Genomic DNA, 22,119 nt, shown 5'->3' with positions numbered 1-22,119 from the left:
ACTATTTTAGAACTCTCACTGTTTTACATAATAGCTTTGCATTGACTATTTGAACCATGTATGGACATTGAGTTTAGAGAAGTAAATAAGCAAAACTGCAAACTATAAGACAAATCAGGAACTTGCTAGTATTGTTTCAAAAGAACTTACCTCTCAGGACTCTTTTAGTGTGTCCCTAGTGGTACAAGTATTTAGTTATAGATCTCTGACTATTGTTGCAGCTAGAACGGGCCTTAAAACCTAAAACTAACACATTAATGAATGCATTTGGACTTCATTCAGAAATAAAAGCACCTCTAAAATTTTAGTTTCAATGTGTGGGAAACATGGTTTGATATATAGGGAACATGTATAATAATGTGAAGTGAAATGAGATTCTTCTACAGAAAGAAGAACTCAGCATTCAATACTGTTGTTTGTTGATTACAGTCAAATACATCAACAACAACAACAAAATAAAACTTCTTTGCACTACCCTAAGCCCGGCGCAGTGACTCACACCTGTAATCCTAGCTACTCAGGAGGCTGAGATCTGATCTGAGGATCAAGGTTCAAAGCCAGCCCAGACACTAAAGACTGAGACTCTTATCTTCAGTTAACCTCCAGAAAACCAGAAGTGGCGCTGAGGCTCAAGGGGTAGGGTGGTACTCTTGAGCTGAAGAGCTCAGGGACAGCACCCAGGCCCAGAGTCCAGGCCCCATGACCGACACACACACACACACACACACACACACACACACACACACAGCATTAAAATTGCTTGTGGGATTTTTTTTTTATTCTTTTTGTTTGATCACAATCTTCCTTGCCTAAGATTACTGAGTGCTGGGATTACCATGTGTGTATTACCATGCCAAGCATTGGTTCTGACTCTTCACTTTCTGTACTCTGTATATATATATATATATATATATATATATATATATATATATATATATATATTGACATAAGCCACCAGAACCAGCTCGATTTGTATTTATAAAAAGAAACCCTGAGCTAGGGATTGATTGCTCACATCTGTCATCATAGCTATTCAGGAGGCTGGGATCTAAGGACTGTGGTTCGAAGCTAGTCCGGGTAAGAAAGTCCATGAGACTCATCTCCAGTCAGCCATCAGAAAACAAAAAGTATTGCTGTGGTTCAAAATGGTTGAGTACTAGCCTTGAGTGAAAAAAAAAGCTCAAGGACACTACCCAGTCCCTGAGTTCATACTCCACAACCAACAAACAGCAAAAAAAGAACCCTAACATGAGCCTCCCAAAATGTAAACTTTCTGAAATGTTTTTCTACTAATCTTTTCATGTATTAACCACTGTCTGCATACAGAACACATTTTTCTTTGTTTTCGGAAAAAATTCAACAATATTGAAAATACCTATAATTTAGACCAAAACAACTAAAGATTTAGACAACGTGGGTGATTTGTTACTTGTGAGACTTAAAGGATCAATTAATTCTGTGCAGACTAGCAAAAGGCTGTGCTCATATTGACTCTTCTCTAGCTTGCAAAGCACCATTGTATGTACTATAAGATTTGGCAATCTTATCACGTAAACTAAAAGCATATTCATTTGAATATTTTCTACAGACTTAGGTTCAGTGATTTATTTGAGCAGTATCATGTGGTTGGAAGGGGACAGAACTGGGGAACAAACTTGGAAGTTCAATCATGCTTCTGTTATTGAAGCAACAACTCCCAGCATTTCTCCACCCTGTAGTCTGCTGGCATTCAGTATGGTAGTGGGTCCCATCGCGGGCTCAAAGAAGACTATAAATAGGGCTTCAAAAGGAGCATGGCCTCACATACATGAAGCCCTAGGTTCAATTCCTCCATACCACATACACAGAAAAAGCCACAAATGGTGCTCAAGTAGGCTCAAGTGGTAGAGCACTAGCCTAGAGAATGCCCAACAACAGTGCTTGTCCTGAGTTCAAACCCCAGGACTGGCAAAAAAAACAAAGAGTTAAATGTAGCTGAGCACCAGGGATTCATGCCTGTGATTCTGGCTACTCAAGAGGGTGAGATCTGAGAATCACAGTTCAAAGCCACCCCAGACAGGAAAGTCTATGAGACTCTTATCACCACTTAATCACCAAAAAGGTAGAAATGAGGCTGTAACTCAAGTAGTAGAATGCTAGCAAAACAGTTTAGAGACAGTGCCCAGGCCCTGAGTTCAAGCCCCAAGATAGTCACAAAAAGTCACATGTAGTTGATTCTCATGTGTGACCTGATTGGGGACTAATATACAAGAAAAATAGTTGTTTAAAACAAAAAGAAACAGGCCGGGAGTTTAGCCTAGTGGTAGAGTACTTGCCTAGAATGCATGAAGACCCAGATTCGATTCCTCAGTACCACATACATAGAAAAAAGCTGGAAGTGGTGCTCTGGCTCAAGTGGTAGAGCTCTAGCCTCGAGAAAAAATCCAAGGACAGTGCTCAGGCCCTGAGTTCAAGCCCCACGGCTGGCAAAAAAAAAAAAAGAAAGAAATGCAGAAATATTTTTAAAGACAGATATCTCATAATCCTGCTACTCAGAATAATTAATCCTACTAACAATTTGTATGTGTGTTAACTTTTTTCCAAAACTGAGAGCAGACTAGATATTGTTTTGAAATCTTTTCTCATGTGATTTTTTAATCACATCTTTTTCATTTCATTAAACATCTCTCTGCAGAATCACTGCATCAGACTATTCCATTAAGTGGTGCATGTTTGATTTCAAGGTATCTTCAGTTCATACATTTTTGCAGTTCCCAACAGTGTTATTTTGGTATATGCATGTATAATTTATTTAAAGGAATCCAGATGTTTTCTGTGTATGTGTGAACTCAGAATCTGGGTACCATTCCTGAGCTTTTGTGCTCAAGGCTAGGACTCTACAATTTGTGCCACAGCCTAACCTCCAGCCAACCTCCTTTGGGTAGTTAATTAGAGAAGAGTTTCACAGACTTTCCTGCTCAGGCTGGCTTTGAACTATGATCTTCAGATCTCAGCCTCCTGAGTAGCTAGAATTACAGGCACAAGCCACCAATAGCCAGTCTCCACAGGTATTTTAAAACCTACTTTTCTTGTAGTTAACATCTATGTATTTGGCTTTCTGAATAAGATCAACAACCATTTCATTAACTTTTTGTTTGCTCGTTTTTCTGTTTTAATACTGTATTTTTTCTTATCTCTTTACTTTAGGGTGCAGTACTAGCTGCTGTGTCAAGTCACAAGTTCAACTCCTTCTATGGGGACCCACCTGAAGAGTTGCCAGATTTCTCCGAAGACCCTACCTCCTCAGGTAATTGGATCATTCATTAATTCATTTTGTGAATCATTTAAGAGTTTACATCATTTCTCTTGCATTGTGAATCAACTTTTAGGCAAATCCTGGAAGGAATTCTGAGGAACTTTGTCAGCAACCAAATATTCCCTTCATGTCTTATTCCTTTTCATTTTAATAACCAAAGTCACCCTCCCCTTCTGATCCTAAACCAGCATTGCACTTTTTCTTTTTACCTCAGTGATACTTCCTCCTCTATCTGCACTCCAGACCCGATCTTACAGTTAGTTCATCATAGTCTGTCTGTTCAAATCTTTATGATTACCTTCCTTTCTCAATTTTTCCCATTTCAACAATATTAAATCAGATTTTAGACAACACTGCTTTGAATTGAGTCTTCATATATAAAGCAATTTTGTTCTTTCTACATAAAGTCTCTAACACATGAATATAAGTATTCAAGGAGGAAGAACATAGAAGAGCTCCCTGTTTTGATGAGCAGGTATGGGTACTCCTGGGGAAAAAAAACCTGCTTATATTTATTTTCCCAGTGTAAAGCTATAGGCTTCCTTCATATGTATATGGAGATGCAAATGTGTATTTTAGGTTTTTTATTACATTTATGTATTTATTACCTAAGTCCAAAGTCATCCTCTAGCCTCAGCTTTTCTTCTTTCTTTTACTAGAGATAGTGTTTGGCATGTGGTTGACTTTTTACTGTTTTATTTATTTTTGGAATGAATTTGTCAAGTTTCATGTGGCATCATTGGAATCAAGGTCTAGAACCCTTCTTAAATCATAAGCTGTTTATTCCACATTTGGCAACATAAGAAGAATGTTTCTGCTTTCTATTTATGGGCATATGTGTACACACATTCTCAGAATGTCTTACTGATTAGTAGTAGGTGCTTATACCCGGTGCAAAATGACAGGACCGACTTTCCCATTCCCAGCAGGTGTCTACTTCCTCATTTTGTCTTTTACTAATTGGGATGTGAATCTTCCTCTTTTGAGTAGAGGTGATTTCCAAAAACATTCAGAAATGGGAATCTAAGAGAAATGGCCAAAGAGAAAATTTTTGCTGTCTTCCTCTTGTGGTACCTTATAACTATGCAGAACCCTTACTGCACGAAAGGCATGCTTATGTTTCTAAATATGGACCCTAAAGCTTCCTATTGTTATATCTCTGCCTCTTTATTTTTACTTTCAGTATGTTTTGTTCTCTCCTCCAGTAACTTATTATCAGCTCAAAAATATCACTTCTTTCTTTATCTAGTTGACCTTATTTGTGGAGAGTGGATCTAGAGCTAGTTCTTAGACCAGTCTGTGAGTACATGATAGAGTCACAGCTTGGCATATATTTAGGATAGATTATCTCTGAGATTTCAGGACACTATCATCTTTAGAAACTGGCCTACACGAACAGCAAGTTCCTTGCAAATTAGTTCATGCACCCAATCTTCAAGATTGGTCCTTAATTAATATTTACCTCTGCCTAGTAAGAGATTAATGAGTTCTTCAGTGTTCTTTTTTGGGGTGAGTTGGAATTTTCCTTTAGAGAAAGAAATTAGCTGTATTTATAAATATTTTATTGCCCAGTTTTTTTTCCTTTTTCACTGCAATCTTTAGATGATTTGGTTGAAATCATTTCTGCTTATAGTACTTGTTTTTTTTTAAAAAAACAATTACAGGATGCTGTGGTACATGCCTATAATCCTAACTACTTAAGAAGCTTAAATAAGGAGAATCACATTTCTAGGCCTACGTGGGTAAAAAGTTCACAGGACCTCATCTCAACCAATTAAAAAAAACTGGGAATGATAGAGCCTGTCATCCTATCTACACAGGAAGTATAAGCAGAAAGGTCTTGATCCAGTCCTGCCCTTGTGTATATATGAGCCGCTATTTTAATGGACTAGGTGCATAGCTTAGCTGTGCCTACTTAGTGCCCTGAATTCAAATCCCTCATACCACACCAAAAAAATGAAGAAGCTTCTTCCACCATCTTCTAGGTAGCTTTCAAATCTTCATATTAACTGTTCACAATTTAACCTTTCTTTTTACTTTTGTCTTCCTGTAGTCATATCCTTCTATAAAAAATTTAAGTACTTACATAAGCATTCTATATTTTCATCAGACATGCTAAATGTGTATCAAATATTTAAATTACACCGTCTGATGGCTACAAATAAAAAATAGAACAACTAAAATGCCATGTTCACCCTAAATGAAAATAGAATTCTATGTATTCAGAAGCCAAAAGCAAAGATTTTTTAAAGAAAAAATTAACATTTTCCTAAATTTATATATAGGAATAAGTCTGCATTACTAAAATTAGTTCTTAATATTAAGCCTAGAGATGACATTCTACAATTCTGATCAGCAGTATTTATCAAACAACCATCTGCCAACAGATGTCTTTTTCTGCAACTAACAGTAATTACTGGTCATATAGCTGGTGACAGAAAGCGACTTATGTATTTTACCAAGACTCACATAAAGCTTTATATTTCATAAATTAAAATATGTCCATTTGCCTTATTTTATATGCTTGTATTAATTTTTAAACCTAAATTCACTGTTGATGCTAATGCATAAATCCTACGTCATTTCATTTGTCTTCAAAGTTATCCTTTCCAGTATCTTTCTGTTTAAATGTGTATGAGTTTATTTAAAGCACAAAACACAAAGCACTTTCCATTATTACCTTAAAGTTCATTTAAACCTATGGTAATAGAGAGAAATGATCACATTGCATATGCTTGTAGAATAGGGCTGTGGGAGAGCAGAATGGAGGGGCTAGAAAGAGGAAAGGGTATAAAATTGGCAACTGCCCTTTCTTGTTATGGACTGTCTTTACGTTACCCTTCAGATGATTCCTTTCTTGATCTTTTTATGAAATACCTATGTAGGTCAATTTTTTATTCCAGTCCTGAGGCATTGAACCCAGGGCCTAGCTAGGCTCTGTCCCTGGGTGGTTTTTTGTCCCTCAATGTTAGTGCTCAACCAGTTGAATCATAGCTCTACTTCCCAGGCTTTTTGATGATTAACTAGAGATAAGAGTCTCATGGACTTTCTTGCCCAAGCTGGCTTCATACACTGCAATCGTTGAATCTCGGCCTCCTGATTAGCTAGGATTACAGACATGAGCCACCAGCACCCAACTTATATGTGGATCCGTTTTTACTTGACAAAGTTAATAACTAGTAATGCTCCAAATCTCTTGAAATTCTACTGATCTATGAAATCCAAAAGTTTGACAAAGTAGAAAAGTTAAGTATGTACATGATACACCATGTTGTTTTCTTAAATTAAGTCCTATCATGATAGTGAGTAATGAATATTATATGTATTTAAGACAATATGAGTATTTTAAAATCACAATTTTAAAACTAATCACTTTCCCCATTTGCCATCTAAAGAAAAGTTAAGCATAGCATGTCTGTATCATTTACAATGTAAAACAATTTTTCAGCCATATTCTATATTCTGATTATTGAAATTCATCCATTATGCATTTCCTAGAATTTATTGAGCTCTATCCTATAATCATCTGTGTCTTGCTGCTTTCTTAATAATTCAAAAGGGAAATGTTCTGTTCTCATAGTTCAAAGCTAAGAAATCCAAATTAGAACCGAGTGTTCAAGGTCTAAAATCCTAAACAGTCCTTGTGACTGTGATTGTGGAACGTGAAGGCTTCCTTTGGGGCCAGCTGGGATGCTGGGCATTGTGGCTTATCTAGTGGCTCATCTAGTGGGCCCAACTATGGCTTGATAACCTGCTCCCTCTAAAATCATACTGTTTGTTATTTGTCCATATGCTGCCTTCCTCCTAGGACTTCTAGCAGCAGAAAGTAGGTATCCCTCTAAGGTTTCTCTTTTATGCAAAAATGTTTGCTTTGCATGGTTCGTAATCAGCTTGACTTTTTCCTTGGCTGTTTGTGTTTAGATGTTTAAATATAAATTTTAACACTGTCTGGCCACAAAATACAAACTTGGGCATATTGATGTCCTGAGGTACTGTTAACCCAAATAGTGTTCACTTCTTACTTCTTTTCAAAGAGGAAAAAGAGGCAGTGTTAAAATTGCAAGCACATTTAATATTATTTCACATCTGAATTTCAAACAGATACATTAATCCTGGGGAAAGGATAATATTTTATTTTATAGTTTGCTCTCAAGAAAACTTTCAGGGTAAGTGAATTTCTCTTTGACAATTACATGAGCTGTGTTTCCATTACTTTCTATTACAGAGTCCATTTTCATTTAATATGTGGCTGTGAAATAAAGTCTGAAATCATGTGTCTTAAGTTTTACCATCAAATAGGGCATTTATAAGGAACATTATAATGGCTAGACTTTAATTATAAAGAAGTGTAACTGAATACATGAGAAAATTAGGATATAAGAAATGTACATATATGCACAAATGAGTATAAATAGTAGTCTAGATTAAATGGGTAGATTGTATCAATGTCGGTATTCTGGTTTGGATAATATACAGTAGTTTTGTGGCATGTTCACAGTAAAGGACTAAGAAAATAATACAAGGAATCTCTTTGTGTTATTTCTTACAAGTGCATGTGAATCTACAATTATCCCAATGGACATTTCAGTTATATATACCTCAAAGTTGTGTTGACTGAGATAAAAAGTAGATAAGAGACAAAGGCAAATGAGAAAATCTAGTTGATATGAAATTCATTGTCACAATTTCTTGTATTAGTTATTGGTAATTCAAACTGCAACTTATTTAATTTAAATCTCACCATATGTTGGTACAATTCATAACCTCAACACAGCAGCATTTTATCATCTCACAGTTTCTGGAGCTCAGGCATTGGGGCATAGCTTGGCTGAGTGTCTCTGGCTCAAGAGCTCTCATGAGAATTCAACTCAAGAATAGCTATGCCACTAAACACATAACCCTGGGGATTAATTGCCTTCTGGGCTCACTCACTTGGGTATTGATTTGCCTCACTTCCTCCCTGACTGTGGGCCTTTCGTACCAGGGCAGCTCACTGCCATCACATGAATGACTAAAGATGGGGCAAAAGTGTGAGACAGCATGAAAGACAGAAGTCATTTCAGAAGTACCATCCTATCATTTCCACCCTGTTCTGTCCTTTAGAAGTGAGAAGCTCAACACTAACTCAGGGGAGGCAATTGCTCCCCTGGATGAAAACATCAGTGGGCAAGGATCAGAAGAGCCCATCTTAGAGGCTGCCCACACATACAAATTAGTAAATAGTAAAAATGTAAGACTATTCCATATTGCTATTTGGAAATAAAGACTTAATATGTTTAATGATATTAGTATTAATACCTCCACACTATGACAGAATACATATACATAGGGCATATTTCCTTGAGCTAATAATTGGGGGACTATCTTAATTAACACATGAAGGATCAAGAACAGTCATCACCATGCACTACTTTTCGTAACTTGAATGGAGATTTAAATCTAAACACAGTTCCCACAAAGGAACAGGAAAAACAGAGATGCCACCGATTACAGTGGCTTACGCCTGTAATCCTAGCTATTTGGGAAACTGAGATCTGAGGATTGTGGTTCAAAGCCAGCCCAGGCACTAAAGAACCTAAAGAACATGAGACTCTTATCTCCAGTTAATCACTAGAAAATGGGAAGTGGTGCTGAAAAGCTCAGGGACAATTCCCCAGGCCCAGAGATCAAGCCCCACAAACAGCAGAAAGCTCATTGAACAAGAGGCATACCTCAAGTGATAGAATACCTGCCATTATCCATAGACAGGAACTAGAGCAACAGTCTTTAATTCAAGCCCCAGTACCAGTGCAGAAGAAAATGTTTCTGTAAAAACTCATTGTAGGGCCAGGAGTTTGGCCTAGTGATAGAGTGCTGGCCTAGCATGCACGAAGATCCAGGTTCAATTCCTCAGTACCACATACATAGAAAAAGCCAGACGTGATTGAGCTCTAGCCTTGAGAAAGCCCAAGAACTGTGCTCAGGCCCTGAGTTCAAGCCGAAGTACTGGCAAAAAAACCTAATTGTATACTCTTTACCTGACTATATGTCACCCCTATGTACATATCTTTAATAATAACAATTTTTAACCATTGGATAAGATACATGAGATTTGTATCTTTCATTCTGTGTAAATTTTCCCTGAGAAGAATTGAAATCTTTGCAGATGTTTTAAGGGGTAAAGTAACTGATATTAGCCAATCTGCCATTTTCTTTAAAATGAGTGAAAAAAGATTAATTTATGGGTGTGAAACTAAGAGTTGTAGGCTCTAGTCCCAAAGTGCTGAAATTTCATGTCAGGGCAGTCCACTTGCTCTTAAATAAAAATAGATGATAAAGGATAAAGAAGGGATTAATACACAGAATAACCATAAGATGACAGCATTGCCAGCAACCAGGGGTTCATGCCTATAATCCTAGCTACTTAGGCTGAGATCTGAGGATTGCAGTTCAAAGCCATCCATGGCAGAAAAATATATAAGATTCTTATTTCCTAACTACAAGAAAACCAGAAATGGTGCTATGGCTTAATCTGGTATTGCACTAGCCTTAAGCAAGAACTTGAGGACAATGCCCAGCTCTGAGTTCAATCCCCATAACTGGCCAGAAAAAAAGGAACAAATTATTAAAATACAAAGACATCTGGAGGAAATGACTCTCTAGAGACCCTACTGGGTGAACAAAACTTAATCACACAAGATTATGTACTGTATGGTTTCATTTCCATACCATACTTAAATTGACAAACTGATAGAAATGGAGAGCAGATTCTTTGCTAGGGGTTAGGGGGAGACAGGATGGGAGAAAAATGAATATGGCAGCAAAAGGATAACGAGGGACCTTTGTGCTGTGGAATGTTCCATAGCTTGACTGTGTCAGTGTCACTGTCCTGGTTGTAATATACTACAGTTGTGCAATGTTACTATTGGAAGAAACTAGATAAACTTAGATCTTTATGTGTTTTATTTTTTTACAAATACATGCACATATATAATTGTCTCAGACAAAAAGTAAAACATCTTTAAACAGCCACAATAGTTTCCATGTGGATACCACATGATTTGTGGCTTAAGCACCAAAACATTAGCGTAATTAAACAGTTGTTGCAAAAATTTGTAGCTTAACTAGCAGTTTTCTTTTGCTCTTGTAGAAAACACAGAGCATACCGGCAAGAACTTAATGAAGTATAAATAGGAAATGAAAATAACTACCATTACCTTTTTAGTATATTTCACTCTTATTATCTCCTGTTTTTCTATATGTATTTTATTTGTTCATCATAACTAGGAATATATAGTTTTGTGACTTTTAATCCCACTTTCTTGGATTTTATATCATAAAGATTTTCCTGCATTTTTGAAAATTCTTCAGTTTTTTTTCTATTGGGCCACATATTTCATTATATGGATAGTCCATAATTTATACAGTCATTATTTATTAGATTTATCCTCTATTTATGTGAGTATCATTATATATAAGTATCCTACTTTTTGCTACATAAGGTAAATTTTTGTTTTTCAAGAAAGCGAAATTACTAATTCAGAGTACATGGAGTGCATGAAGATTTTAAAGGCAAATATATATACATATATATATTACCAGATTGCTTTCTGGATAAATGGTAATGATTTCCCATGTCACCAATAAGTACATAGTAGAGAATAACTTCTAAGACAGAAAGAATTAGACTCAGTTTATCTTTATCTTAAACAGTGGTTTCTTAATGACAACACTACTGAAACTTTAGGGCATTTAACTTTGTTTTGAGGGGGTCTAGTTAGCAATATCCCTAGTCTCTAGGTATAAGAGATCAATACCCATCTGTCCTCTGCTGTTGCCAAAACCAAAAATACCTCCTGCCTGTTAAATATCACCTTGAGAAACAGGCTCAATGGTTTCCCTCATTTGTAATAATTAGTACACATCTAGGACTCTCCTAGTAGAAGATTACACTAGCTCAAAACCTATGTACATAAGGTCATATAGTATGAGACTAAATGAAATGAACTCTGGGATATGGAAACAAGAGCTTTATCTTCTGTGATTGTTGTTCTTAATGTACTATGTTATTTCTCTTCTCTTTTTTTGCCTTCTGGTTAGTCTCATGTTGTTACTGTACTGACTTTGGTACCTGGTATATTATATATATATATGTGTGTGTGTGTGTGTGTGTGTGTGTGTGTGTGTGTGTGTGTGTGTGTGTGTGTGTGTTTATTTGTTTATTTGAAATAGGAAAGGGAAGGTAAGAAAACAAGATGATTGGGAGGGGGACAATGGAGACAAAAGCATGAGAAGGGGTATCAGTGTGTGAGAAGTAATGCACCTACTACCTGGTGAATGTAACTGTAACCCTTCTATATATTACCCCAAAAATAAAAAAATTAAAAAAGAAATGTCCCGTTGAGAGCAAAATTGTCCTAGTTGAAACCACTGCTCCAAAGCCCTAAATGTGCAATGAAACACTTATTCGTAGATTTTCACTGATGTATGCAGATGTTCTTAAAAGTTCATCTCTAGCACTTTTTATGAAATATCTGTGCATATTGTCTACAGAATAAACCAGGTTGATCATTTCTTTAGGAACCTTGACACTCCTCAATATTTCACCCTTCTTTTTTTCCACTAATGAATGACACCATCACTTTATTTAGACTCTTTGGGTACCCAGGGAAGGAAAACCTCAGAAAGACAGGGCCTGGAACACAAAGGGTCAGTATCTCAACCTTCTAATGCCTGCTTTATTAGGAGTATAAAGAAATTTGACAGTACTTCTATTCACTTTGCTATACAGAAATGAATTTAACATGGTATTTGAAAGTATCAGGATACCTACCCTCTGTCTTTGATTTGAGTAAGAAAACCCCAATACTGTGAATCACTTAAGTTATCTTGACTTTATATGTAAAAGAAAAAGAAGCCATCGGGCTCAATGGCTCATGCCTATAATCCTAGCTACTCAGGAGGCTGAGATCTGAGGATCTTCGTTCAAAGCCAGCCAAGGCACTCAAGTCCGTGAGACGCTTATCTTCAATTAACTACTAAAAAAGCAGAAGTGGTGCTGTGGCTCAAGGGGTAGGGTGGTAGCCTTGAGCTGAAGAACTTAGGGACAGCGCCCAGGCCCAGAATGCCAGCCCCACAACTGACAAAAGGAAGGAAGGAAGGAAGGAAGGAAGGAAGGAAGGAAGGAAGGAAGGAAGGAAGGAAGGAAGGAAGGAAGGAAGGAGAAAGAAGAAAAAAGAAGTATGGACTGTGATTGTGATTTTTTTACTAACAAAAGTTTGAATTTTCAAAGAAAAAAACATTCCAAAACTTATTTTATGGGCCAGAAGCTTCTAAATGAAGGTCCCTATCCCCACGTCTACAGCTGGCTGTCCTTTCAGTTCTTAATGGAATGTCCTTGTATAAAAAGTAGACCTATATATTTTCTATATTTCAAAACACCTTGAGGGTTTTGACACCCATCCTTCCTTACTGATTTATAACTTGCTGCACCCAGATTTGCTAGTAGCTCAGTTATAGATGGTGAGTTTTCTTAATTCAAGTAAGACAAGCTTCAGTTTATTTTGGAAAATGAAGAACACACAAACACATGATTGGGCACTCACTGAAAATACTCCATCAAATGGTTCATGGAAGCTTTTCTTCTAGCAAAAACACTAACCTTTGAAGTTCTCATGTTAGTCCCTTGCCCTTAAGCGTAAGCTTAAGGTCACAAGGGTTAGTGTGATGCTTACTTTGTATTAGCTGCTTCTTTTTTCTTTATCCCTTTAGGAGCAGTGTCTCAGGTGCTGGACAGCCTGGAAGAGATCCATGCACTTACAGACTGCAGTGAAAAGGACCTAGATTTTCTACACAGTGTTTTCCAGGATCAGCATCTTCATACACTGCTAGATGTAAGTCTCTTTTTTTTGGAAAGTTGAATATTTACCATACCTTTTTGCTGTTCAGGAATTCCCAAATGTTCATTGTAGCAATCATTTTGTTTTCAGTTACCTTAACTCTAAAAGAATTGTGACAAATCCCGTAATGTACTGTGTTATCTCTCATCTCTTTTGCTGTCCCTTGGTTATCTCATATTGTTATAGTATTTCACTTTGTTATCTGATATATTGGATATATCCATATTTGGTTATTTGAAATTGGATAGGGAAGGGTGGAAAACAAGATGAGGGTGGAGGTAGGGGGAGGGAAATGGGGACCAAGACATGAGAAAGGGTATCAATATATGTGAAGTAATGCACCTTCCATCTAGCGAAGGTAATGTAACCCTTGTATTAATTACAATAAAAATTATATGAAAAAAGAGGAAAAAAAAGAATTGTGACAAATCATCCATCCTAGATTCAGTGTGTATCTACTACAAATTTAATATTGCATCACAAGCAAGCCACACTAAAGGAGTTATATATATATATGTGTGTGTGTGTGTGTGTGTGTGTGTGTGTGTGTGTGTGTGTGTGTGTATACTTATCTTTCTAAATAATAGATGCATGGAAGTGATGTGTGAGGTTATATATGTGCCTGTGTGTTCATTTACTTATCTTTCTGTGTGTGTGTGTGTGTGTGTGTGTGTGTGTGTGTGTGTGTGTGGTGTGTGTGTGTGTGTGCATGTGCGTACACCCACACAGAAAAGTAAGTAAACAAGCCTCTCTTTCCTCCCTCTTTTTCAAAGATTTTGCTAGGTAGCCTATTCTGGCCTCAAACTACAACCCCACCTCAGCCTTCTGAATTTGGGGATTATCAGTATACACTGCCACACAACACTGTAGTAAAATTTGTCTAGAATAATCTGAGAAGTCCTGTCCTTTCCAAGGACTGGTTATTGGGACATAGGAAGGAAGCTACAGCAGTGTGTGGATACCTTGTTTATTACATTTGCTGGGCTTTTTGAAAACATCAAGGAGTTTTGTGATTGAAAGACTCAGAGAAGTTCAAATTCGTTTTCAAAATTGTCTTTTTCTTACCCGTGTCATAAGGCATGTGAACATAGCAAGCTTGAAGCCACAGGGAAGATGCAAAAGCACTGCAGGTTTGAACACAAATTGGGCTTTGCAGCTGAGCTGGGCCGCTACTTATTCCCTGGTGCAGAATGTCTTAGATTCTCCTAGTAGATATGACTGTTCAATAATTATCACACTGTTAGGTAGAAATTGTCACATTTTACAAATAATTTCAAATAACTGGCATTCGGTTTGGGTTATTTTGAACTTCAAACTTAAAGAATGTCAGCATTATCAGCAGCTGTCCTGTCATTGCAGCTGGATTTGAAAAGAAGCTACTGGACTGAAAATGGACCAGAATCATTAAAAACACTGCAGCACAGTGGTAGTGTGTTTGCCTAATATGTGCTAGGCCCTGTGTTCAGTCACTGACACTTTAAGAAGAAGAAAGAACATGGTGTTCTCTGAATTTGGGAGATGACTGGTACACAGGAACTTCAGAGCTCTCCAGAAACTGCTGGCTGGGAGGCTGACTGAGCCCAGAGCTCTTGGGAAGAAGCTTTAAAACATTAGCCATCCACTTTTCTTCCATATCCCTATTATTTTTACATTTTGTTTTACAAATCAAAATTGTTTCCTTTTTAAGCATTCCAAGTCATGAGACTCAGTGGTATATAGTTTTATAGCCAATTAATTGATTTTTGGTTGCTGAGTCCTATTGAGCCATTTTATGAAATATCTATATTTATGCTACTACTGTTAATTCAGTAACACTCTAAATAACTAAGTTTAAAGCCATACTTTTTTTTCTGATGTGCACTTCTTTTTTTTTTATTGTAATTAGTAAAAGGGTTACATGATATTTGCCAGATAGAAGGTGCATTAATTCACATACATTGATACCCTTTCACATGTCTTGGTACCCGTTTCCCTCCCCCCCCCACACCCCCCACCCGTCTTGGTTTTCCCCCCTTCCCTATCAAATTTCAAATATCCAAATACAAATAAATTCAATATATCAGATAACAAAGTGAGATACTATACCAATATGAGATAACCAAGGGACAGCAAAGGAGATGAGAGACAACATAGTAGTAAATTAAGGACAACAATCATTCATTATATGGCTTTTGTTTCACTATCCTGGAGGTCCTTTCAATTAGCTTCACATTATATGTCCTTATGTATCAAGATTTTGCTCTATTGCAAATCTCTGCTAGTAGAGCCCAAGGTTTCTACTGATTATGACGAATGATGGAAACCATTGAGCCTAAGTTCCTTTGAGTCTGGCTTACTTCACTTAATATGATTTTTTCTAAGTCTTTCCATTTCCTAACAAATGGGGCAATCTCATTCTTTCTGACAGCAGCATAGAATTCCATTGTGTACAAATACCACAACTTGTTGATCCACTCGTCAACTGAGGGACATCTAGGTTGGTTCCATATCTTTGCTATGGTGAATAGTGCTGCAATGAACATTGTTGTGCTAGTGGGTTTAGTATGTCCTTGTTTCTGGGTGGTTGGGTAAATGCCAAGTAGTGGAATAGCTGGGTCATAGGGGAGTTCTATGTTTAGCCTTTTGAGGCACTGCCACACTGCTTTCCATAGTGGTTGAACGAGTTTGCACTCCCACCAACAGTGTAGTAGTGATCCCTCCTGGCCACATCCCCTCCAGCATCTGTTGTCATTCGTTTTCCTGATCCTGGCCATTCTAGCTGGAGTGAGGTGGAATCTTAGAGTTGTTTTGATTTGCATTTCTTTTATGACCAGAGATGTTGAGCATTTCTTCATGTGTCTATAGGCCATTTTTGTTTCTTCTTCAGAGAAGACTCTCTTTAAGTCTTTGGCCCATTTTTTAATGGGATGGTTGTTACTTTGGAGGTTAGTTTTGGAGTCATTCAATTTTTTGAGTTGTTGATATATTTTAGATATGAGGCCTTTGTCCATTGTTTGGTTGGTGAAGATCTTCTCCCACTCTGTAGGCTTCCTGATTAGTTTACTAGCTATGTCATTTGCCATACAAAAGCTCTGCAGTTTAATGCAGTCCCACTTATCCAGCCTTTCTCTGATTTGTTGTGATTCTTGGTCCTTATTAAGAAAGTTTCGACCTGTGCCAAGGAGGCCTAGTGTATCTCCTATTCCTTCCTGTAGAGTTTTCAGTGTGTCAGCTTTTACCTCCAGGTCTTTAATCTATTTGGAGTTAATTCTAGTGCAAGGTGACAAAGAAGGATCCAGCTTTAGTTTTCTGCAGGTGCTTAACCAGTTCTGCCAGCACAACTTGTTGAAGAGGCTGTCTCTCTTCCATTCTATTTTTTTGGCTCCCTTGTCAAAGATTAGGTGGCCATAGGTCTGTGGTTTAATATCTGGGTCCTCAGTTCTATTCCATTGGTCTTCAGGCCTGTTCCTGTGCCAGTACCAAGCTGTTTTGAGAATTATAGCTCTGTAATAGAGTCTAAAGTTTGGAATTGAAATTCCTCCAGCGCTGTTCTTTCTGCTAAGAAGTTTTTGCTATACGGGGTCTTTTAGTATTCCATATGAAATTTTGGATTGCCTCTTCTATTTCTTTAAAGAATGACATTGGGATGTTGATGGGTATTGCATTGAATTTGTAGATAGCTCTTGGCAAGATTGTCATTTTCAAATTGTTGATTCTTCCAATCCAGGAGCATGGAAGGTTTTTCCATTTCCTTAGTTCGTAAAGCCATACTTTTTAAGGTGACTAAAAGAAATAGGATTAAGGGGCTGGGAGTTTGGCCTAGTGGTAGAGTGCTTGCTTAGCATGCACGAAGACCCGGGTTCGATTCCTCGGTACCACATACATAGCAAAACGCCAGAAGTGGTGCTGAGGCTCAAGTGGTAGAGTGCTAGCCTTGAGAAAGTCCAAGGACAATGCTCAAGCCCTGAGCCCAAGCCCAGGACTGGCAAAAAAAAAAAAAGAAATAGGATTAAGTCCTTAGGGATGACTAAAGATCATCTTTGGACTTTTGTTTTTCTAATTATGCCTTTAAAATAATTACAAGCTCAGAACTCAAACAGGCATTAAATAGGATTAGTTTGACAGGAACAGAATTACTACAATATTGAAATTCCTGTCATTTGTAGCAACATGGCTAAACCTAGAGGATATTATATTTAGTGAAATAAGCCGAGCGCAGAAAGCCATATACCACATGATCTCACTCACATGTAGAATCTAATAAAATCGATCTCATAAAAACAGAATAGTCATTATGAGAGGCCAGGGACCATACAAACAATGGAGAGATAAGCAAAGGTTGGTCAGCAGATCCAGAGTTACTATGAGATAAGAGTAATGTGTTCTGGTGGTCTATTGTACAATAAGATAACTATGCTCAGCAAGATAGGTAAGCTGACTATATGTCAGTTTCAAAAAGGGTTAAATACAGTAGTTCCAGAAAGAAGCAAATGTTTTCTGATTTGAATTCTAATTAATCTAATTTAATCTGTAGTTCACGAATTCAGCATTCTCTAAGTATTTGTTTGACTACTTCCACACTGGCACATTTGTAGGGAGAACTATGGAGGCATGAAGAGGAACTGTTTGGTCCAAATTGTTCCAGTCTGCATTTAAAAGCATAAACCACTGGTGTTAAGATGGTCTACCTAGTATATGTGTAGATCAATTTTAGTAAAATAAAATTTAGGGGTTGAAGACACGGCTTACTTGATAGGGTACTAGCCAATGCCAATGAATAAAAATTTCAGGTACCAAGTTTGAATCCCCATCTTGGACCAAAAACAGAAAAAAAACCTAAATTTTTGCTACAAAACCAAAGTATCTCAAACAAATATAGCCTAAAACAACAGCCACTTACCCAGGTACCAGTGGCTCATACCTGTAATCCTAGCTACTTGGGAGGTTGAGATCTGAGGATTGCAGTTCAAAGCCAACCAGGCCAGGAAAGTCTGTGAAACTTTTCTCCAATTCATCACCAGAAAACAAAAAGTATCACTGTGGTTCAAGTGGTAAAGCACTAGCCTTGAACAAAATAGGCCTCAGGGACAGCACCCAGGACCTGAATTCAAGTCCCATGACTGACTGAAAAAAAAATAAAATAGCAATTTATTTTCTCACTGTTCTGTAAGCTACAAAGTCCCACCTTCAAAGTATCAGCAACCTCTAAAGGCTCTGGAGAGAAATCCTACCTTGCCTCTTCTGGCTTCCTTGATATGCCTTGATTTATAGACACATTGTTCCAGTCTCTGCCTATAGTCCTCACATCATTCTTCCCTGCTTGTGTGTGATTATCTGAGCCTTCACATGGTCTTCTTATAAGGATACCAGTTACTGGATTTGAGGCCAACCTAATCCAATGTATCTCGCCTTTAAAAAAAAAATGGTCATTTCCAAATTAGGACACTTTCTAGAACTTCTTTGTAGATAAGAATTTAGGGGAAGATAGAATTCAACCTACTACAGCATGCAAAACTGATTTTATCGTAAATTACCTCTTCAAGTGTTAGGAAAAAATTACACAGATCTCATATAAAATCATGAAATATAACCCCATCAATCATTCAGTTTCTCGAGGAATAAGTATTACAATACAGTCCATGTCTTCAGGATACTTTGAATGAGTTATGGCTTGGAATCTGTGTATGATATGTTGGATGTAAGTTGAGGGGTGAGCTTTTGGTGATTTTTAGTTTTCAGTTAAGAAAGCATTTTTCGGCCGGGAGTTTGGCCTAGTGGTTAAAGTGCTTGCCTAGCATGCATGAACACCCGGGTTCGATTCCTCGGTACCACATACATAGAAAAAAGCCAGAAGTGGTGCTGAGGCTCAAGTGGTAGAGCTCTAGCCTTGAGAAAGTCCAAGGACAGTGCTCAGGCCCTGAGCTCAAGCCCAGGACTGGCAAAAAAAAAAAAAGCATTTTTCACGTAAGAGATAATAGCCTTCCTTGATTTCTTGCAGAAATTTTCCTATTATAAATGTTTACTTTGAAAGTCAACAATGTTATAAAACATTGTTAAATGACACATTTATCTTTCTCTCTGCCAAATTTTAAGGACCAAGTTGTAAACATTCACCCACCATCTGTCACACCTCTGAACAACTGCCAGCATTTGCTCTGTGCTGCTGTTTCCATAGTAAATATGATGCTACCTCATTAATAGTCTCTTTATAGGAGATCCTCGAATTGTTTTCTAAAACTCTAGGCAGCAATTAAATTAATAAAGCAAACTAACTGTGATAACAGGTTAGCGTAGTTACTGATTCATAAGTCGACTTTTTGATTAAGTGTTTTTACAATATTGCATTAGAAATAAACTAGTGTTTGGAATCGTTCATATTTTCAATGGCTAACGTCTTCATTTTGTTTTACTGTTTTGGGAGAGTTAAGAATTTTTCCATCTGGCCTGGCATTGGCAGTGGAAACCTACAACTCTTGATTTACTGTTTGGGAGTTTTGGATGTTTCAGTGGGTTTTTTTTGTTGTTGTTTTTGAGATGACATCAAATTAGGAGTCATGCTTAGAATAGCCTGCTTTTAGAACACAGAAGTTTCCTAAAGGGGAAAAAATGGAACTTTAACAATAATCTGGTGAAAATGTTTTTGAGCACTTTATGGGTCTAAGCAGCAAATTAGTCTTAGTATGATTTCCATATTTAAAGAGATATCCAATCTGGAAATACCAAAGCTAAGTTTCTCATGAAATTGTAGTCCACTCAATTCTATACCTAAATGTTTGGAACACAGTACCTTGAGAGATCTAACAACTGACTACCTCTCAAAATTCTATCCAATCTTAAGAATCAAGTATGTAAATAGAAAACAGCTGGTTGCTGGCCTCTGGTCAGAGGTGGTAGTCTTTGTGCTGCTTGCTTCCTGGGGCTGAAAGAGTATATGGGAGTGTACTGCTGCTCACTGTTGTCTACATTTTTATCAGAGGAATGTGTGATACTTCTCTGAGTGTATTAGAGAGCACAGGTGTCCCTCTAGCTCCTGTATTTGTTCAGATGAAGTCCTTCTTAAAGCCAGGATTTGATATTTGCTCTAGAATACCAAGAGTAATGAATCAGCTTGTCCCCGGTCCCACTGTTACCTGGAGTGTCATTCTCTTTTATGACACCATAATCAACTTTACCAGCAAGAAAAGGAATTTTCAGAATACCTTCAAATGAAACAGCACTAATTCTCCAGGAAAGGTGGGGGAGTGGGCACCTACAAAGGAATGCAGTAAGGCCAGTTAAAGAATGTTTGAGGGGCAGCTTGCAACATTCACAATCCAAGAAACAGCTGTTTTCTTCTTGGTGACCCTTTACACAGTCTCCTAAAACCGATTCTGTCACCTTTGCAGTGATCTGTTTTTAATCTTCCATCCAGAAATTCTTTTTTCCTGCTGCAGCTACTTGTACAAATGCTTAGTGTTGACTCGTGTGAAAGCCAAAGCTGCATCAAAAGCCAAAATTAATTAAATACAATATAATGTAACAAACCTAACGTAATATAAATGTCTCTTAAAGAAGCAAGCTAATGATGAGGTGCTCATTTAGTATAAATAGCATTTAACATAGATGCTTACAAAGAGCAAAGTTAGAAAGTGAAGCTTTAACACCTTTTAAAACAAATAGGATATTCATATCAACTGTGAAAATTTCTCACAGTTTTGCAAATTCCTGTGTCTGATATTAATAAATATCCTCTCAGGGTTTATTAAAGCAAAGTAGTATCTGCCTACATGATATCTGTCTTCCTTTTTCTTATTTTCTATTTTGATCAAGAATAGGTAAAGTGATTTGTTTCCTACAGAACTTGATTTTTTTAAAAAACTATCTTATTTTATCTTTTATTTCTTTTTTTTGCCAGTCTTGGGCTTAAGCTCAGGGCCTGAGCACTATCCTTGGATTTTTCTCAAGGCTAGAACTCTACCACTTGAGCCTCAGCACCACTTCTGGCTTTTTCTAAGTATGTGGTACCAAGGAATCGAACTCGGGTCTTCGTGCATGCTAGGCAAGCACTCTACCACTAGGCCAAACTCCCAGCCCCAGAACTTAATTTTTAGAACTATTCATCAGCTATTTTAAGAAAATGTCTTAGAAAACAAGCATGCTAGGTCATCTGAGGCCAGCGTTCGAATTTCTCACTAAGATCTGCCAGCTGACCAGAAATCTATCCCATTGGCCTATATTGTTAAACTACCAAAGGAACAATCTTGAGATTGAACTAGGAGATTCAAGCAAGTCTCAATTTCTTTGACTCAAATATAAATGCCCATAAGGTCAATGTCTTAATAAGGCTAAAATAAAAGCAGCCCTGTATGTAGACAATATCTAAACCAAGGGCTCCCTTACAAGTGCTTTTCTGTCAGACTACAAAGCATTTTGCAGCTCTTTCCAAAAAAATTCTGAAATTGGTCCAGATTTCTTTTTATGCCAGTTCTGGGGGCTTGAATTCAGGGCCTGAGTTCATTGTCCCCAAGCTTCATTTTTGCTCAATACTAGCACTCTATACCACTTAACCACAACACCACTTCAGACTTTTTCTAAGTAGTTTATTGAAAGTAAGAGTCTCATGACTTTCCTACCTGGGCTGGCTTTGAACCATGATCCTCAGATCTCAGCCTACTGAGTAGCTAGCTGGTCCAGATTCTTATCTTTTATCAGAACAAAACTAGAATCATAGATTTAGTAGCATATTAAATTGCATAGTATATTATTGGCCACCTTGGGACTCTTCTTACAAATAAAGATGTATTCCCCATCATGATTTGACTTATGTTAACATTTCACTGCCAGATGTTTAGGCTGAAGCTTTACTGGAATATCTGAACTGGAGCTTCCAGCCACTAAGTACAGTATTTAGACTACTTCCAATTATCCAATATGAGCTGTGCCCTATGCAGAGTTTACCTAAACTCCAGTCTAGAACTCTTGCTTATT

At 37.3% G+C, this 22,119-nt stretch overlaps 1 protein-coding gene across 12 annotated transcripts in view; it reads left to right on the top strand.

Annotated features, from left to right (window-relative positions):
- The window catches only part of Cask (calcium/calmodulin dependent serine protein kinase), a 348,085-nt gene that overhangs the window by 253,959 nt on the left and 72,007 nt on the right, over positions 1–22,119 (top strand). For 8 of the 12 annotated variants that reach the window (XM_090326444.1, XM_090326441.1, XM_090326450.1 and 5 more), the window contains exons 10-12: positions 3,187–3,286; positions 7,104–7,121; positions 13,046–13,167. In XM_090326444.1, the coding sequence (XP_090182570.1) occupies positions 3,187–3,286; positions 7,104–7,121; positions 13,046–13,167 (240 nt within the window). The remainder of the gene's footprint in view (positions 1–3,186; positions 3,287–7,103; positions 7,122–13,045; positions 13,168–22,119) is intronic. The other 4 variants (XM_090326452.1, XM_090326443.1, XM_090326445.1 and 1 more) reach the window with 1 other exon arrangement.

The sequence above is a fragment of the Megascapheus bottae genome, chromosome X (assembly GCF_031878675.1).
Source record: "Megascapheus bottae isolate mThoBot1 chromosome X, mThoBot2.hap1, whole genome shotgun sequence".
In the NCBI taxonomy this organism is placed as follows: Eukaryota; Metazoa; Chordata; class Mammalia; order Rodentia; family Geomyidae; genus Megascapheus; species Megascapheus bottae.
This window is presented reverse-complemented; position numbering and strand designations above follow the sequence as displayed.